The following is a 16,391-nucleotide window of genomic DNA, read 5'->3' on the forward strand; positions in this document are numbered from 1 at the left end:
TATTGTATTATTTTTTATTCAAACAAATATTTCACCTTTTAATATGTGAAAACAGTGTAGGGGTTCACATACCCATTCACAGCTCTGTACAGTGTGACCATATACTGTAGTACAGAATATATAAAGGAAATATCAAATGAACTGGCAAAGAAACTGTCAATAATAAACGGTAAACATATTAATACTGGCCATATGAAACAAGCTACTGCTTGTTAGTGATAGCTAAGCTTATTCAAACAGAACAAACATTTAAAAACATCTGGAGTGTCAGTTACTCAGTTTCTTCCTGTTGTAGTAGCTCGTCTGTGCGACAGGACCACAATTATTGTAAAATAAATGTTCATAGTTGCAGGAATAAAAGGTTCCATAGCATCAATGCATTCTTAGACCTCTCTCTGTGACAACACTTAACACTAGTCAATCTTGTATGTTATTCCTGGCTATAACTGCTGTCAACATAAAAAAAGAGCAGTCTGAAGAGCTTATTACATTAAGTAACATTATAAAAATAATCTGAAAATAAGTTAAACGCCATTAGCAGACGCTTTTATCCAAAGTGACGTACAGTCATGGGGGAGGGGGTTCTACAAAGCTACATGGAATTGTTTTAAGAAGGTTATACCAATGATCATTTAGCTATTTGATTTAGAATTTTAAGACTCCTTGAAGTATCCCCCAAAAATATTGTAAAAAAGATTTGATACAAAACAAGTTTGGGCCTTACTGCTATTAGCCCATTCAAACGCATGGAGTAACAGATTCAATACATGGAACAACAGATAGTCCCCCCCCCCCAAAAAAATACATAAAATTAAGTTTGTTCTGAAATGTCTGTCCTATATCGGCGAGATATAAGATAGGTCAGGAAACATTAATTAATGTATTTAATTAAAACGTTTTTATTTTATTTTTTTCATTTTATTTTTGGCACCTAAACAGTCTCTATATGTCCATTACCGTTCAAAGGTTTTTGAAAGAAAAGCACATTTTTTGTCCATTAAAATAACATCAAATTGTTCAGAAATACAATGTAGACATTGTTAATGTTGAAAATGACTATTGTAGCTGGAAACGGCTGAATTTTAATGGAATATCTACATAGATGTACAGAGGCTCATAATCTTCACTCTTGTGTTCCAAAACACCAGTCTCAATGTCAACAGCGAAGAGCCGACTCCGGGATGCTGGCCTTCTAGGCAGAGTTCCTCTGTCCAGTGTCTGTGTTCTTCTGCCCATCTTAATCTTTTCTTTTATTGACCAGTCTGAGATACTCTGCCTAGAAGGCCAGCATCCTGTACTCGCCTCTTCACTGTGGACGTTGAGACTGGTGTTTTGTGGGTACTATTTAATGAAGCTGCCAGTTGAGGACTTGTGAGGCGTCTGTTTCTCAAACTAGACACTCTAATGTACTTGTCCTCTTGCTCAGCTGTGCACCAGGGCATCCTACTCTTTCTATTCTGGTTATATACAGTTTCAAATCAAATCAAAGTTTATTTGTCATGTGCACCGAATACAACAGGTGTAGACCATACAGTGAAATGCTTACTTACAGGCTCTAACCAATAGTGCAAAAAAGGTATTAGGTGAACAATAGGTTAAGTAAATAAATAAAACAACAGTAAAAAGACAGGCTATATACAGTAGCGAGGCTATAAAAGTAGCGAGGCTAGTTTGTGCTGTTCTGTGAAGGGAGTAGTACACAGCGTTGTACGAGATCTTCAGTTTCTTGGCAATTTCTTGCATGGAATAGCCTTAATTTCTCAGAACAAGAATAGACTGATGAATTTCATAAGAAAGTACTTTGTTTCTGGCCATTTTGAGCCTGTAATCAAACCCACAAATGCTGATGCTCCAGACACTGAACTAGTCTAAAGAATGCCAGTATTATTGCTTTTTTAATCAGTACAACAGTTTTCAGCTTTGCTAACATAATTGCAAATGGGTTTTCTAATGATCAATTAGCCTTTTAAAATGATAAACTTGGATTAGCTAACAACGCGCCATTGGAACACAGGAGTGATGGTTGCTGATAAATGGGCCTCTTTACGCCTATGTAGATATTCCATTAAAAAACAATCTGCCGTTTCCAGCTACAATAATCATTTACAACATTAACAATGTCTACACTGTATTTCTGATCAATTTGATGTTATTTTAATGGACAAAAAGTTTCTTTCAAAAACATGGAAATGTCTAAGTGACTCCAAACTTTTGAACGGTGTTGTACTTGTACTCAGTTTTTCAACTGGTACCGGGACACCTTCAGAGGAGTCTTGTGAGGCATGTCACCTTTCCACAGAGAAGCATTAGTGTGTACTCCAAACTGTTCGGAGACTACAGACAGATGTTGGCACCAACTTCTGTACCAACTTCAGACGTGTCCCAAACGGCAAATACCATTGTGTTCGCGAGAGTCTCATCTTTCAATAGAGGGGTTATAATAGTTTTATAGGCTAAACTGTTCAAACACTACAGACGATTTTGTGAAAAGACCGATTTTCGGGATGTCTCATGGTCTGACAAACATGGCCTAAGCTCTGTTACCCTTTACCACCAATGCAAAAAAACATCTCTATCTTAAATTGACAGAATTTTATGGGGATTTTTTTATAATGCTAATAGTTGTAGTTGGGACAGGATCTCGGAAATACAGAACTAAAATCTAAAGAGGATGCCCTTGACTCCCGAAGCAGCCTTATTATTATTCTTTCTTCACATAAGCAGCAAGATAGGAAACATACTTGTCCCTCTCTGTAGCTCTCTGTAGTTCACTCACACCAATGTCCTGGACCAGGGGTGTTTTCATGTTGTCATAGATCATCCATCTGCCAGTCAGCTGAGTGCACAGGAACAGGACCATGTGGTTGGACAGGGATGTACTCTGTCCCATCAGGAGGAACTGGAGCTCGTATGTCCTGAAACATTGAGGCCAGTGGGTTATATCAATTGAACCTGCATTGTGGTCCTTAAGCATTAAAGTACTATAGTTCTTCTGAAATAACATCACATAATACAGACTAGTCTAAGTCAGTGGATCAATCTAGCTGAGAGATATCACGAAGACTGACTTTAACCTGCTACATACAGTATAGTTAGTACCTTTCATAATCATCAGTGATGGAGAGGGGAGGTAGGATACACATCCGGTCATCAATGTCTACCAGGATGAGTTTGGGTTCATGACGAGAAGTGCCTAAGGGTTTTACCTCACCGTAATCCTCAAACTTCCTATAAAACACATTTTAAGGGGAGATCATTAAATGTAAAGTTATGGTTAAAAAAAAATTCATGGTGTACTATATGTTCTTTCCAAACTTCCAGTGGCTTTCTTTTTTGTTATTTTACATACACTGAACAAAAATATAAATGCGACATGCAACTATTTAAAATATTTTTACTGAGTTACAGTTTATATAAGGAAATCAGTCAATTGAGAAATTCCTTAGGCCCTAATCTATGGATTTCACATGACTGGGAATAAAGATAACATGTCTCCAGCATTGAAGGTCCTCAAGAACACAGTGGCCTCCATCATTCTTAAATGGAAGAAATTTGGAACCACCAAGACTCTTCCTAGAGCTGGTCGCCCGCTCAAACTGAGTAATCACTCTGACAGAGCTCCAGAGTTCCTCTGTGGAAATGGGAGAATCTTCCAGAAGGACAACCATCTCTGCAGCAATCAGGCCTTTATAGTAGAGTAGCCAGACAGAAGCCACTCCTCAGTGAAAGGTACATGGCAACCTGTTTGGAATTTGCAAAAAGGCACCGAAAGGACTCTCAGACCATGAAAAATAAGATTCTCTGGTCTGATGAAACCAAGATTGAACTCTTTGGCCTGAATGCCAAGTGTCATATCTGGAGGAAACCTGGCACCATCCTTACGGTGAAACATGGTGGTGGCAGCATCATGCTGTGGGGATGTTTCTCAGTGGCAGGGACTAGGAGACTAGTCAGGAACGAGGGAAAGATGAACAGAGCAAAGTATAGCGAGACCCTTGATGAAAATCTGGACAACAACCCTAAGTTTGGACACACCGACTCATCCAAGGGTTTTTCTTTATTTATTTTTTTTACTATTTTCTACATTGTAGAATGATAGTGAAGGTATGAAAACTATGAAATAACACATATGGAATCATATAATAAGCAAAAAAGTGTTAAACAAATCAATATATTTATATTTTAGATTCTCCAAAGTAGCCACAGTTTTGCACACTCTTGGCATTCTTCCAACTAGCTTCAATGTATTTCAATTAACAGGTGTGCCTTGTTAAAAGTTAATTTGTGGAATTTATTTCCTTCTTAATGCATTTGAGCCAATCAGTTGTGTTGTGACAAGGTAGGGGTGGTATACAGAAGATAGCCCTATTTGGTAAAAGTCCATATTATGGCAAGAACAGCTCAAATAATTAAAGAGAAACGACAGTCCATCATTTCTTTAAGACATGATGGTTAGTCAATACGGAAAATCTAAAACTTTGAAAGTTTCTTCAAGTGCCGTTGCAAAAAGCATCAATCACTATGATGAAACTGGTTCTCATGAGGTCCACCACAGGATAGGGAGACACAGAGTTACCTCTGCTGCAGAGGATAAGTTTATTAGAGTTACCAGCCTCAGAAATTGCAGACCAAATAAATGCTTCACAGAGTTCAAGTAACAGACACATCTCAACATCAACTGTTCAGAGGAGACTGGGTGAATCAGGCCTTCGTGGTCGATTTGCTGTAAAGAAACCACTACTAAAGGACACTAATAATAAGAAGAGACTTGCTTGGGCAAAGAAACACGAGTAATGAACATTAGACCGTTGGAAATCTGTCCTTTACTCGGATGAGTCCAAATTTGAGATTTTTGCTTCTAACCGCCTCATCTTTGAGATGGAGAGTAGGTGAACGGATGATCTCCGCATGGGAGGTTCCCACCGTGAAGCATGGAGGAGGAGGTGTGATGGTGCTTTGCTGGTGACACTGTCAGTGATTTATTTAGAATTCAAGGCACACTTAACGAGCATGGCTAGCACAGCATTCTGCAGCGATACGCCATCCCATCTCGTTTGCGCTTAGTGGGACTATAATTTGTTTTTCAACAGGACAATGAACCAAAACACACCTCCAGGCTGTGTAAGGGCTATTTGACCAAGAAGGAGAGTGATGGAGTGCTGCATCAGATTACCTTGCCTCCACAATCACCCAACCTCAAACCAATTGAGATGGTTTGGGATGAGTTGGACCCCAGAGGGAAGGAAAAGCAGCCAACAAGTGCTCAGCATATGTGTGAACTCCTTCAAGACTGTTTGAAAAGCATTCCAAGTGACTACCCCATGAAGCTGGTTGAGAGAATTTCAAGAGTGTGTAAAGCTGTCATCAAGGCAAAGGGCGGCTACTTTGAAGAATCTAAAATATATTTTGATTTGATTAACATTTTAATAGTAATGGTGGTGTTAGCAGTGGGAACTGTGGCTGTAGTGGTGGTGGTAGTAGTGGGGACTGTGGCTGTGGTGGTAGTAGTGGGGACTGTGGCTGTAGTGGTGGTGGTAGTAGTGGGGACTGTGGCTGTAGTGGTGGTGGTAGTAGCGGGGACTGTGGCAGTAGCTGTGGTGGTAGTAGTAGTTACTGTAATAGCAGTGGTATTAGTCGTGACCATGGTCAAGTCTAGCATAACACTTTATTGAATAAATCTAAGTGGAGTCAGTCTGTACACCCTGGACCAGAACAGTTAATGCGGACCGGAGCTAGACCCTGGACCAGAGCTAGCTACTGGATACGCCCTAGACCAGAGTGAGTTAGTGCAGACCAGAGCTAGACCAAAGCTAGTACAGACCAGAGCAGTAGTTGTGTGGTTGTGTTCAGTGGTTGTGGTCAGTAGTTGAGGACAGTAGTTGTGTGGTTTAGTAGTTGTGTGGTCAGTAGTTGTGTGGTTGCAGTCAGTAGTTTTGGTAATTAGTTGTGTGGTCAGTAGTTGAGGACAGTAGTTGTGTGGTTAGGTAGTTGTGTGGTCAGTAGTTGTGTGGTTCTGGTGAGCAATTGTGTGGTCAGTAGTTGTGTGGTTGTGGTCAGTAATTTTGGTAATTAGTTGTATGGTCAATAGTTGTGGACAGTTGTGGCAGTAGCCAGTAGTTGTGGTCATTAATTGTGGTCAGTAGTTAATAATAATAAATCAAATAATTAAATATTAATGGTGGTGGTAGTAGTAGTGGGGACTGTGGATGTAGTTGTGGTAGTAGTTGTAGTGGTAGTTAATGCAATTGCAGTGGTATTAGAAGTGACTGTGGTCAATTCTAGCATAAAGCTTTATTGAAGAAATTTAAGTCAAGTCAGTCTGTATGCCCTGGACCAGAGCTAGTGCAGACCAGAGCTAGACCAATGCTAGGCCCTGGACCAGAGCTAGTGTGGACCAGAGCTATGCCAATGCTAGACCCTGGACTAGAGCTAGTGCGGGCCAGAGCTAGCTACTAGGTATGCCCTGGACCGGAGTTAGTTAGTGTGGACCAGAGCTAGACCAATGCTAGTATGGACCAAAGCTAGCTAGTTACACCGTGGACCAGAGCTGGCCCAGAGCTTGTTAGTGCGGAACAGAGCTAAACCACCGCTAATGGGGACCAGAGGTAGCTAGCAACTATTTACACCCTGGACCAGAGCAAGTTAGTGCAGATCAAAGCTAGACCATTTAGTGTGGACCAGAGCTAGCTAACTACTAGCTATGCTCCGGACCAGAGCTAGTGCAGACCAGAGCAGTAGTTGTGTTCAAGTAAGTGTGGTTGGTTGTGGTCAGTAGTTGTGTGGTTCAGTCATTGTGTGGTCAGTAATTTGGTTACTAGTCATGGTCAATTGTTGTGTGGTTGTGGTCAGTAGTTTTGTAGTTGTGGTCAACTTTGGTATTTTTTTTACCATTCAAGTCTATGGTCCTTGAAATGCATTGGGAGCTCATTTAATTAAATATTATTATAGTTCAAAAAGTGTAAACGCTATAAAAAATTATTTCACAAGCAATCTAAGTTGGGTCAGTCTGTACTTTTTAAAGTTGGTTTCATGTTAATAGTTTATATTACTTTAGCTCTAGATTGGGCTAAAGAAATCAAATAATAATAATATGAGTATGTAAGAAATCTAGAGTTGTGCATTGCCTTCAGCAAGCACACCTAATGAATAATTACCTCAATATGTTGTTGAGAACTGTGTCACATGGTGTGGAGCTTGATTGCGAGTCATCATAGTCGAAGTTGGCACATACCAGTTCAATGAAGTTTGACAAGTGGTCTCTAACATAACCTCTGATATCTACAAATTCATTTTGCATGAGGTTTTTTTCCTTACGAAGGCTCAAGTTAATAAGCCACAGTGCCTTTGCCTCATTGACCTTGGCGAAGTCTAGGAAACGTATAACCGCATTGATTTTGTTATCCCTCGTGAACAAATCTCGAATTTGGGGATACATTTTGGCAAGAACATGAATTCCAGCCAAAATGGAGTCTATAACACAAGTATTGCCGAACTGGTATGCACCATAGCTTCCCCCAGCCAATAGGCAACTCAGGTTAATCATATCATCAGTGCTGGAAAATGTAGAAACACAGAAATATACATTGGCTTTAACCCATTATGTTTTGGATACAATATCAGATTTTTTGACAGTGACATATTCTGATTAATCAGATACTATATAGAAATAAATAACATTCCAAATCAAGCAAACTGTGTAGCACTATGATTGTTTTATCTATTCCATACCTGGTGGGTTCTGCCAACTGCCCAGCTGTAATACAAATGTAAAGTTTAGAAAAAAAGGAAAGAGTGATGCTTTTAAAGTTATCATGTGAAAAAAGGGTATGCCTACCTTCCATAATTAAACTTTCATGTGTCCTCTGAAGAGCTATCCAGTCATGGATGGGTCTGTTGCCGAAAAAATGCACATGTTCATGGCTGAGTCATAATGGCGGATTTCATACGTCACGTAGACTCGAATTGAAACTGTCCTAAATGTTAACTTCAATGTGTTTATGCTTAACCACAGTTCAGTGGTCATCTCAAAATGTGCAAGAGAGTCAAAACTCTGCAAGTGTTGAAACTTAAATGTGCTTACAAATCCTGTGGTTCTATGTTGAAATCATGTAATGCCAGTCATTTCAAAAGTATTGTTCAATCATCATCTTCTATATGACGGAACATCAGACATCCAAAATCTAGCCACAAGCAAATATGAAAATGACTACTTCACCTAAATTAGTACATCAACAATAGACATAATAGCATACCCTAATTGTGGTACATCCATCGTTGAATAAAATAAATAAAATAAAAGTGTTGTCACTGCTTGCACTTCCTGAATAGCGAAATCATGTCTCCTCCCACACCTGCAATCACACATGTACAGTTCGTCCTGCTAATAGGACTGTGAGATAAAGCTGTCCATCTTTCTACATCAAATCAAACCAATTCAAATTAAAGGATTTATATCATTGATATATTTTTATTTTGACAATTCATTTGAAGTGAGTCATGATGCCAAGTAATTATGTAGATTACAGAAGTTGAAAGACAAGTTAGATGTGGTTGCAGAAAATCTATGAGATTGATGTGTGTTTATGTAGAAATAGAAATTAAGTGAAACTTTGCTTGATGGAGCAATGTGTGTCTCATATAAACACACTGCATTGCCTTCTAATGGATAATACTGGACAGGGTGTAAAGCAGAAATAAAATATAGCTGCAGTACCAGTAATAGAACAGTATCTCACTGTAACAAGCACTCTGGTCTTACATGTGGCCTGACCAGTGGCGACCCATTATTCAGAGCCCCACCTGTTTTGAACCCCACATGTTTTGGGGGATTGCCTGTTTTGCATGTTATTTTGGCATTAATACGTGTCACATATCAGTTTGCAAACAATGTAAAAAAAAAAAAAAAAATAAGAAACTCAGCAAAAAAAGAAACAGCCCTTTTTCAGGAAATATCCAAATAACTTTACAGATCTTCATTGTAAAGGGTTTAAACACTGTTTCCCATGCTTGTTCAATGAACCATAAACAATTAATGAACATGCACCTGTGGAACCGTCGTTAAGACACTAACAGCTTACAGTAGGCTGTAGGCAATTAAGGTCACAGTTATGAAAAAACTTAGGACACTAAAGAGGCCTTTCTACTGACTCTGAAAAACACCAAAAGAAAGATGCCCAGGGTCCCTGCTCATCTGCGTGAACGTGCCTTAGGCATGCTGCAAGGAGGTATGAGGACTGCAGATGTGGCCAGGGCAATAAATTGCAATGTCCGTACTGTGAGATGCCTAAGACAGTTCCACAGGGAGACAGGACGGACAGCTGATCGTCCTCGCAGTGGCAGACCACGTGTAACAACACCTGCACAGGATCGGTACATCCGAACATCACACCTGCGGGACAGGTACATGATGGCAACAACAACTGCCCGAGTTACACCAGGAATGCACAATCCCTCCATCAGTGCTCAGACTGTCCGCAATAGGCTAAGAGAGGCTGGACTGAGGGCTTGTAGGCCTGTTGTAAAGCAGGTAATGAAAACATCACCGGCAACAACGTCGACTATGGGCACGAACCCACCGTCACTGGACCAGACAGGACTGGCAAAAAGTGCTCTTCATTGACGAGTTGCAGTTTTGTCTCACCGTGGGTGATGGTTGGATTCGTGTTTATCGTCGAAGGAATGAACGTTGCACCGAGGGCTGTACTCTGGAGCGGGATCGATTGAGGTGGAGGGTCCGTCTTGGTCTGCAGCAGTGTGTCACAGCATCATCGGACTGAGCTTGTTGTCATTGCAGGCAATGTAAATGCTGTGTGTTACAGGGAAGACATCCTCCTCCTTCATGTGGTACCCTTCCTGCAGGCTCATCCTGACATGACCCTCCAGCATGACAATGCCACCAGTCATACTGTGTGATTTCCTGCAAGACAGGAATGTCAGTGTTCTGCCATGGGCAGCGAAGAGCCCGGAACGCAATCCCATTGAGCACGCCTGGGACCTGTTGGATCGGAGGGAGAGGGTTAGGGCCATTCCCCCCAGAAATGTCCGGAAACTTGCAGGTGCCTTGGTGGAAGAGTGGGGTAACATCTCACAGCAAGAACTGGCAAATCTGGTGCATTCCATGAGGAGGAGATGCACTGCAGTACTTAATGCAGCTGGTGGCCACACCAGATACTGACTGTCCCTTTTGACCCTTCCCTTTGTTCAGTGACACATTATTCCATTTCTGTTAGTCACATGTCTGTGGAACTTGTTCAGTGTATGTCTCAGTTGTTGAATCTTGTTATGTTCATACAAATATTTACACATGTTAAGTTTGCTGAAAATAAACACAGTTGACAGTGAGAGGACATTTCTTTTTTTGCTGAGTTTGATAAATATATATCAATCTATCAAAGAGTTAATAAAGCTGCATACAAACATGGTCTCTTTTTTATTTTCTTGAGTAAGGCAGCTCCAAAATGCAGGTGTTTCAGCTCAGAGCTTTATGTGATGGTGGGGCAAGCAGCAGAAAATATGGAGTGTTGCGCTGTGATTGGCTCAGTGTTCTGTCACTCATCGGGACATTACGTCACAGCCAAGTCTAAGGGTTGAGCTTGAAAATTCAAGCCCCTTGGGTGCTGCCATAGAGTTACATTTCAAGTGCCCATCCAAGAAGGCTTAAGGTAATTGGCCACAGATAAAATGTAAAATCACGTTATATTAAAAAATATATATAATAATAAATGTTAACCTTCATTTAACTAGGTAAGTCAGTTAAGAACAGATTATTTTTTACAATGACGGCCTACCAAAAGGGAAAAGGCCTCCTGCAGGAACAGGGACTGGGATTAAAAATAAAAATATATTAATATAGGACAAAACGCACATCACGACGAGACAACACAACACTACATAAAGAGAGACCTAAGACAACAACATAGCAAGGCAGCAACACATGACAACACAGCATGGTAGCAACACAACATGACAACATGGTACAAACATTATTGGGCAAAGACAACAGCACAAAGGGCAAGAAGGTTGAAACAACAATACATAACGCAAAGCAGCCACAACTGTCAGTAAGAGTGTCCATGAATGAGTCTTTGAATTCAGAGATTGAGATAAAACCGTCCAGTTTGAGTGTTTGTTGCAGCTCGTTCCAGTCGCTAGCTGCAGCGAACTGAAAATGGTCAGCAGATGTTAATGCGAGTGTAGCGAAATGCTTGTGCATTAAAGAAAATCTAGCTGCTCGAGTGCACCCTTAATAAATTATGTCTCCGTAATCTAGCATGGGTAGGATGGTCATGTGAATCAGTGTTAGTTTGGCAGCTGGGGTGGAAGAAGAGCGATTACGATAGAGGAAACCAAGTCTAGATTTAACTTTAGCCTGCAGCTTTAATATGTGCTGAGAGAACGACAGTGTACCGTCTAGCCATACTTCCAAGTACCTAGAGCTTGAGGTGACTACTCTAAACCCTCAGCGGTAGTAATCACACCTGTGGGGAGAGGGGCATTCTTCTTACCAAACCACATGACCTTTGTTTTGGAGGTGTTCAGAACAAGGTTAAGGGTAGAGAAAGCTTGTTGGACACTAAGATTGCTTTATTGTAGTGTTTAACACAAAATCAGGGGAGGGGTCAGCTGAGTATAAGACTGTATCATATGCATATAAATGGATGAGAGAGGTTCCTATTGCCTGAGCTATGTTGTTGTAAATTGAGAAGAGCGTGGAGCCTAGCATCGAGCCTTGGGGTACTCCCTTGGTGACAGGCAGTGGCTGAGAGAGCAGATGTTCTGACTTTATACACTGACCCCTCAGAGACACCAATACTCCTTAGCCGTCCCACTAGAATGGAATGGTCTACCGCGGTGGTTCCCAAACTTTTATAGTCCCGTACCCCTTCAAACATTCAACCTCCAGCTGCGTACCCCGTCTAGCACTAGAGTCAGCACACTCTCAAATGTTGTTTTTTGCCATCATTGTAGGCCTGCCACACACACAGTATATGATACATTTATTAAACATAAGAATGAGTGTTAGTTTGCCACTTCCCATAAGCCGGGTTGTGACAAAGTTGCACTTATAGGACCAGGGCACAAATAATAATATAATAATCTATAATTTTGCGTTTTATTTAACCATCTTACATATAAAACCTTATTTGTTAATCAAAAATTGTGAATAACTCACCACAGGTTCATTTGAAGGGTGTGCTTGAAAGGATGCACATAACTCTGCAATGTTGGGTTGTATTGGAGAGAGTCTCAGTCTTAAATAATTACCCACACACAGTCCTGTGGCTGTATTTAGTTTTCATGCTAATGAGGGCCGAGAATTCACTCTCATATAGGTACGTGTTTACAAAGGGCATCAGTGTCTTACAGCTACGTTTGGCTACATATGGACCGTTAGTGGAATTCCTGCAGGAGAGTAACGGTTAATGTGATTGGATGTTAATTATTATTTGACTAGGCTACCTGTATTTGACATTGTGTTGTTATTTAGCTGAACACTAGATGGTTTCATTTTATTTTTGGCAGTGAAACGAGGCTACTCGGGTGAGAAAAAAACCTCACCCAAATGTATAGCCCTGTTGGAAAATATAAATAGACTGTTTGTTGGACACTAAGATTGCTTTATTGTAGTGTTTAACACAAAATTAGGGGAGGGGCCAGCTGAGTATAAGACAGATGTGAAGATTCATTTTATTTCATTTGGCGTACCCCCGACGGCATTGAGCGTTCCCCCAGTTTGGGAATACCTGGTCTACCATATCAAAAGCTTTGGCCAAGTCAATAAAAATAGCAGCACAACATTGCTTAGAATTAAGGGCAATGGTGACATCACTGAGGACCTTTAAGGTTGCAGTGACACATCCATAACCTCAGCGGAAACCAGATTACATACCAGAAAGAATACTATAGACATCAAGACAACCAGTCAGTTGATTATTGACCATTTTTTCCAACACTTTCAATAAACAGGGCTAAATAGAAATAGGCCTATAACAGTTAGGATCAGCTTGCTATCCTGCTTTAAATAAAGGACGAACGGTGGCTGCTTTTCAAGCAATGGGAACCTCCCCAGAAAGGAGAGACATGCTTGGCGATTATAGGGGCAGCAACCTTAAAGAAGGGTCTGAACCATCTGACCCAGATGTTTTTTTGGGGTCAAGTTTCAGGAGCTCCTTTAGCACCTCGGACTCAGTGACCGCAGGGAGAAGCTTTTTAGAAGGAAAAAGAGGGAGAAGCGTCAGGGCTAGTCGCATTAGAAGGGGTGGGAGATGAGGAAATGTTGGACAGGCAAGGAGGCATGGCTGAGTCAAATCGGAATCCTGAATTAATATCTACAGTAGCTTTGATTGGGCTGATCATGTCAACATCATACTTTCAAATACTTTCAAAAAGCCAGCAGTCATCATCATGAATCAAGTCGACAATCTGTTGGCATATCCTTTTTAATCCTTGTCATATGAAGATAAATAATGAAGAAAAATTATAGATAAAACGTATCGGTGCTCATCGCCCATAAATATTACAGAAGTTGGAAATCGCAAATTCAACAATGAGTGGTTTGGAAGGAATCAGTGGCTAACTGGAAGCATTGCAAAGCAATTATTAGCCTGCTATTCAGAGGACTGGCTGTTTGGTCCATAGTCTAAGATTAAGGGTCTCTTTTCCTAGTTTATAATGATTAACATTCAACATTGGCCATGCTGTCAATGAAGCATGATTTGTGCCACGCTCAAAACAACTGTTAACTTGGCACTGCAAAATCTGACTTTAGTGAGATCAAGACAACTGGGAACTTGGGGAAAAATGGGAACTTGGGAAAAAACAAGCTACGCATGTGAAATATGTTTTGAACTTTCATCCAACACCAACTTGTAAATCGGGAACTCGGGTCTCTTTCTAGAGCTTCGACCTGAAGATCCCTGATGTCATCATGATTCAACCTGTTCCCAGTTGTCTTGAAAGCACCATAAATCCAGATAATGGCAGGTAATAATAAAAGTTTGACAAAATTTGCCCATGAAGGACTGCTGCACCACCTTCCTGTTCAAGTGAGCACAGCACAACAAGGTGAGTCCAACAATGTCTTATATGCTGCTGCATAAATGTAATATGCCAGGGAGATATGTATACTGTAGCTAAGAAAGTAATACTAATTGTATGTTGTGTATTAAGCTGTTGGTAGCCCATGTGCCTCTATTTTCACCTCTTAATTTCACCTACTGTTCTGACTTGGCAATACACATGTAGCCTATTACCCTTTTGAGAAATGTAATCATTGAATATTGTAAGAGCTTTCATTGTCTGCTTATATGCCCCCTTTAATTATCCTGTGGTTCTGACTTGGTGTACAGGGAGAACACTGTAAGAATGGCCCATGTTCTGAATTCTGTCGCTGTACATTTCAAAAGTGCTGAACAAATAGTTATATTGAAGTCCATCCTGGCTCGCTCATTAATATCTGAATCAAAATGATGGATTGCCTCTTACCAGCTTGTTGTCACTTATGCCATAGTTTGTACATCTCAATTGTCAGTAGAAACCACATTTGTTTAAGCAAGTCAGCCATATCAGCTGTCTTTTTTTGAGGCATTAAATGAGGCTGAATTAACTGTTTTGCTGCCAAACAAGGCTCCGCTGAGAGCCAGGTGTAGCAGTGGTAAGATGTTGGGACTGCTGTTGGGACAGCTTTATGTAGGCCCTAACAGTTTGTGGGCACCATTTGTGGGCACCACCGTTATAGCGCAATTAATGTATTGTTTAGTGTTGTGTTTTTGCTGGCATACATCCCACATTTTTTGTTTTGTTTGCCCCAACAATATTTACAATCTAAAATCACCACTGGGCCTGACCCATGCCACCTAAGGATACAGGGCACTGGAGTTTGGACAGCAGTCTTATCTTTATGGTCCTCCACAACAGGATTCCTCCATGTGGGACTACAGGTGTCTGTGGCCCTGGCCTGGACAGATGAGGAGAACAAAAACAGGCTAACAGTTAGAAGACAATAATCTCCCTCATTAGCAGCATATTTGCCTGGCATAAACATCGGTTTCCAGGTCATACATGCAAAAACATGATCATTTGATAACTGGGGTATGAAAAACAAGCGACATTACAAATATTTTAGATAGGGATGTGTCTCGTTCTTTGGCCATAAGGTGGCATACAGTACCTACCCGGAAGATAAATAAACCAGAATTTGCAGCAAAGCCAGCAAGAGCCTTTAAGCTGCCTCACGCCACCATTGCCGACTGAAGATGGCGGCGTCAGGAACCGCAGCCCCCCGTTGCCTTGTCCAGTATGTTGTAGTCCGTTCGGATCTGGTCCATACGTTGTCCTGGCCATTGGGAGCGGTTATATCGCAAGCCTGCCATGCTGCCACCGCCGCAATTCATCTGAACTACAACGATCCAGACACGCAGGAGTACTTGGCAGAATTGGACAGCATGCACAAAGTGGTGCTTCAGGTAGTTGGGACCGCTAGCAAGTTTATCAACATTATACTTCTACTAGTTAACTAAATGCCAGTATTTTCCGTAGTGCGCAAACGTGTGCGCAAATTGACTCTGCACATGCGTAGTTGGCTCATATCAAGCTGCATAAAAGTAGCCTCTCAATACAAAATAATTTGTACGTTTCTTTATGTAATGTAAATATAGTAGGATGGAAGTTATGCAGTGGTATAAGATGGGATGTAGATAAAACTAATGCTTGTGAAGTGATTATTTCTCATCATCTGTGTTTGTCAGGCTCTGGACCAGGCCTCCCTGTCCAGCCTGTCTGAGACGCTGACAGAAAAGGGGGTGGCTCACAAGCTGTGGGTCGAACAGCCAGAGAACGTCCCCACCTGCCTGGCCCTGAAGCCATACCCTAAAGACACTGTACACCCTCTGCTGCGCAAGTTTAAACTGTTCAAATGACACAGACACACCCTGTACATGCATGTGCTGAATGGAGTCTGGACCACGGCTCCACACCAGTTAAGATGTTTTTTTTTTTTGGGGGGGGGGGGGGGGGGGGGTTGACCTGTGCATCTCGGTGAGGAACCATCATTCAGTGTCTGCTTCAGATTCACAAGGAAAAATCTCACTCTGATAAGCAGTGTATTATCTGCCCTACAGTAACAGGGGAGACATCACTCACTGAACCATACCATAAAATGGCCATTTAATGAGTGGATGTCTGGCCATGTAATTTAATGTGGCCACATATGTTGTGATTCAATGAAAGGGTGAATTGGTGACAGGTTATGTAAGGTCTTTCTCTAGCTGCTGATGAGTGGAATCTGTTTACAAACATAGTAGATGCAATAAAACAATTTAATGATTCTAATTTGTGTCTTGTATTATTAGTCAGGATAAATAAATTAAGGTTGTTTTACTCCATGTGTAACT

At 41.1% G+C, this 16,391-nt stretch overlaps 2 protein-coding genes across 3 annotated transcripts; one reads left to right on the forward strand and one right to left on the reverse strand.

The window, feature by feature from the left end:
• Positions 1–9,995, reverse strand: LOC110529654 (uncharacterized). Of its 2 annotated transcripts, XM_090243006.1 has the most exons (6): positions 8,253–9,995; positions 7,835–7,890; positions 7,729–7,753; positions 7,155–7,553; positions 3,100–3,228; positions 1–2,915 (listed from the first exon to the last, which is right to left on the reverse strand). In XM_090243006.1, exons 1-6 carry the CDS (start codon positions 8,363–8,365, stop codon positions 2,702–2,704), a joined length of 936 nt encoding a protein of 311 aa, XP_090099132.1. In that variant the 5' UTR covers positions 8,366–9,995; the 3' UTR covers positions 1–2,701. The 2 variants fall into 2 exon arrangements, with proteins under 2 accessions (XP_090099132.1, XP_021467732.2); XM_021612057.3 differs by lacking the exon at positions 8,253–9,995 and having other exon boundaries at positions 7,835–8,062.
• Positions 9,996–15,170: 5,175 nt separating this feature from the next.
• LOC110529655 (putative peptidyl-tRNA hydrolase PTRHD1) lies at positions 15,171–16,329 on the forward strand. Its single transcript, XM_021612058.3, has 2 exons — positions 15,171–15,464; positions 15,747–16,329. The coding sequence occupies exons 1-2, from the start codon at positions 15,255–15,257 to the stop codon at positions 15,915–15,917; spliced, it is 381 nt and encodes a 126-aa protein (XP_021467733.1). The 5' UTR covers positions 15,171–15,254; the 3' UTR covers positions 15,918–16,329.
• The last annotated feature ends 62 nt before the right edge of the window (positions 16,330–16,391 follow it).

This window comes from Oncorhynchus mykiss, chromosome 8 (assembly GCF_057628025.1).
Source record: "Oncorhynchus mykiss isolate SJ-2025 chromosome 8, ASM5762802v1, whole genome shotgun sequence".
NCBI lineage: Eukaryota > Metazoa > Chordata > Actinopteri > Salmoniformes > Salmonidae > Oncorhynchus > Oncorhynchus mykiss.

Excerpts from the sequence above, each read along its gene's own strand:
- LOC110529655 (XM_021612058.3), top strand. The coding sequence starts at position 15,255 with ATGGCGGCGTCAGGAACCGCAGCCCCCCGTTGCCTTGTCCAGTATGTT. Across the intron at positions 15,465-15,746 it reads TGCACAAAGTGGTGCTTCAG|GCTCTGGACCAGGCCTCCCT; the intron begins GTAGTTGGGACC and ends TGTGTTTGTCAG.
- LOC110529654 (XM_090243006.1), bottom strand. The coding sequence starts at position 8,365 with ATGTGTGATTGCAGGTGTGGGAGGAGACATGATTTCGCTATTCAGGAA. Across the intron at positions 7,554-7,728 it reads CAGTTGGCAGAACCCACCAG|CACTGATGATATGATTAACC; the intron begins GTATGGAATAGA and ends TACATTTTCCAG. Across the intron at positions 3,229-7,154 it reads GTTCTCAACAACATATTGAG|GAAGTTTGAGGATTACGGTG; the intron begins GTAATTATTCAT and ends TGTGTTTTATAG.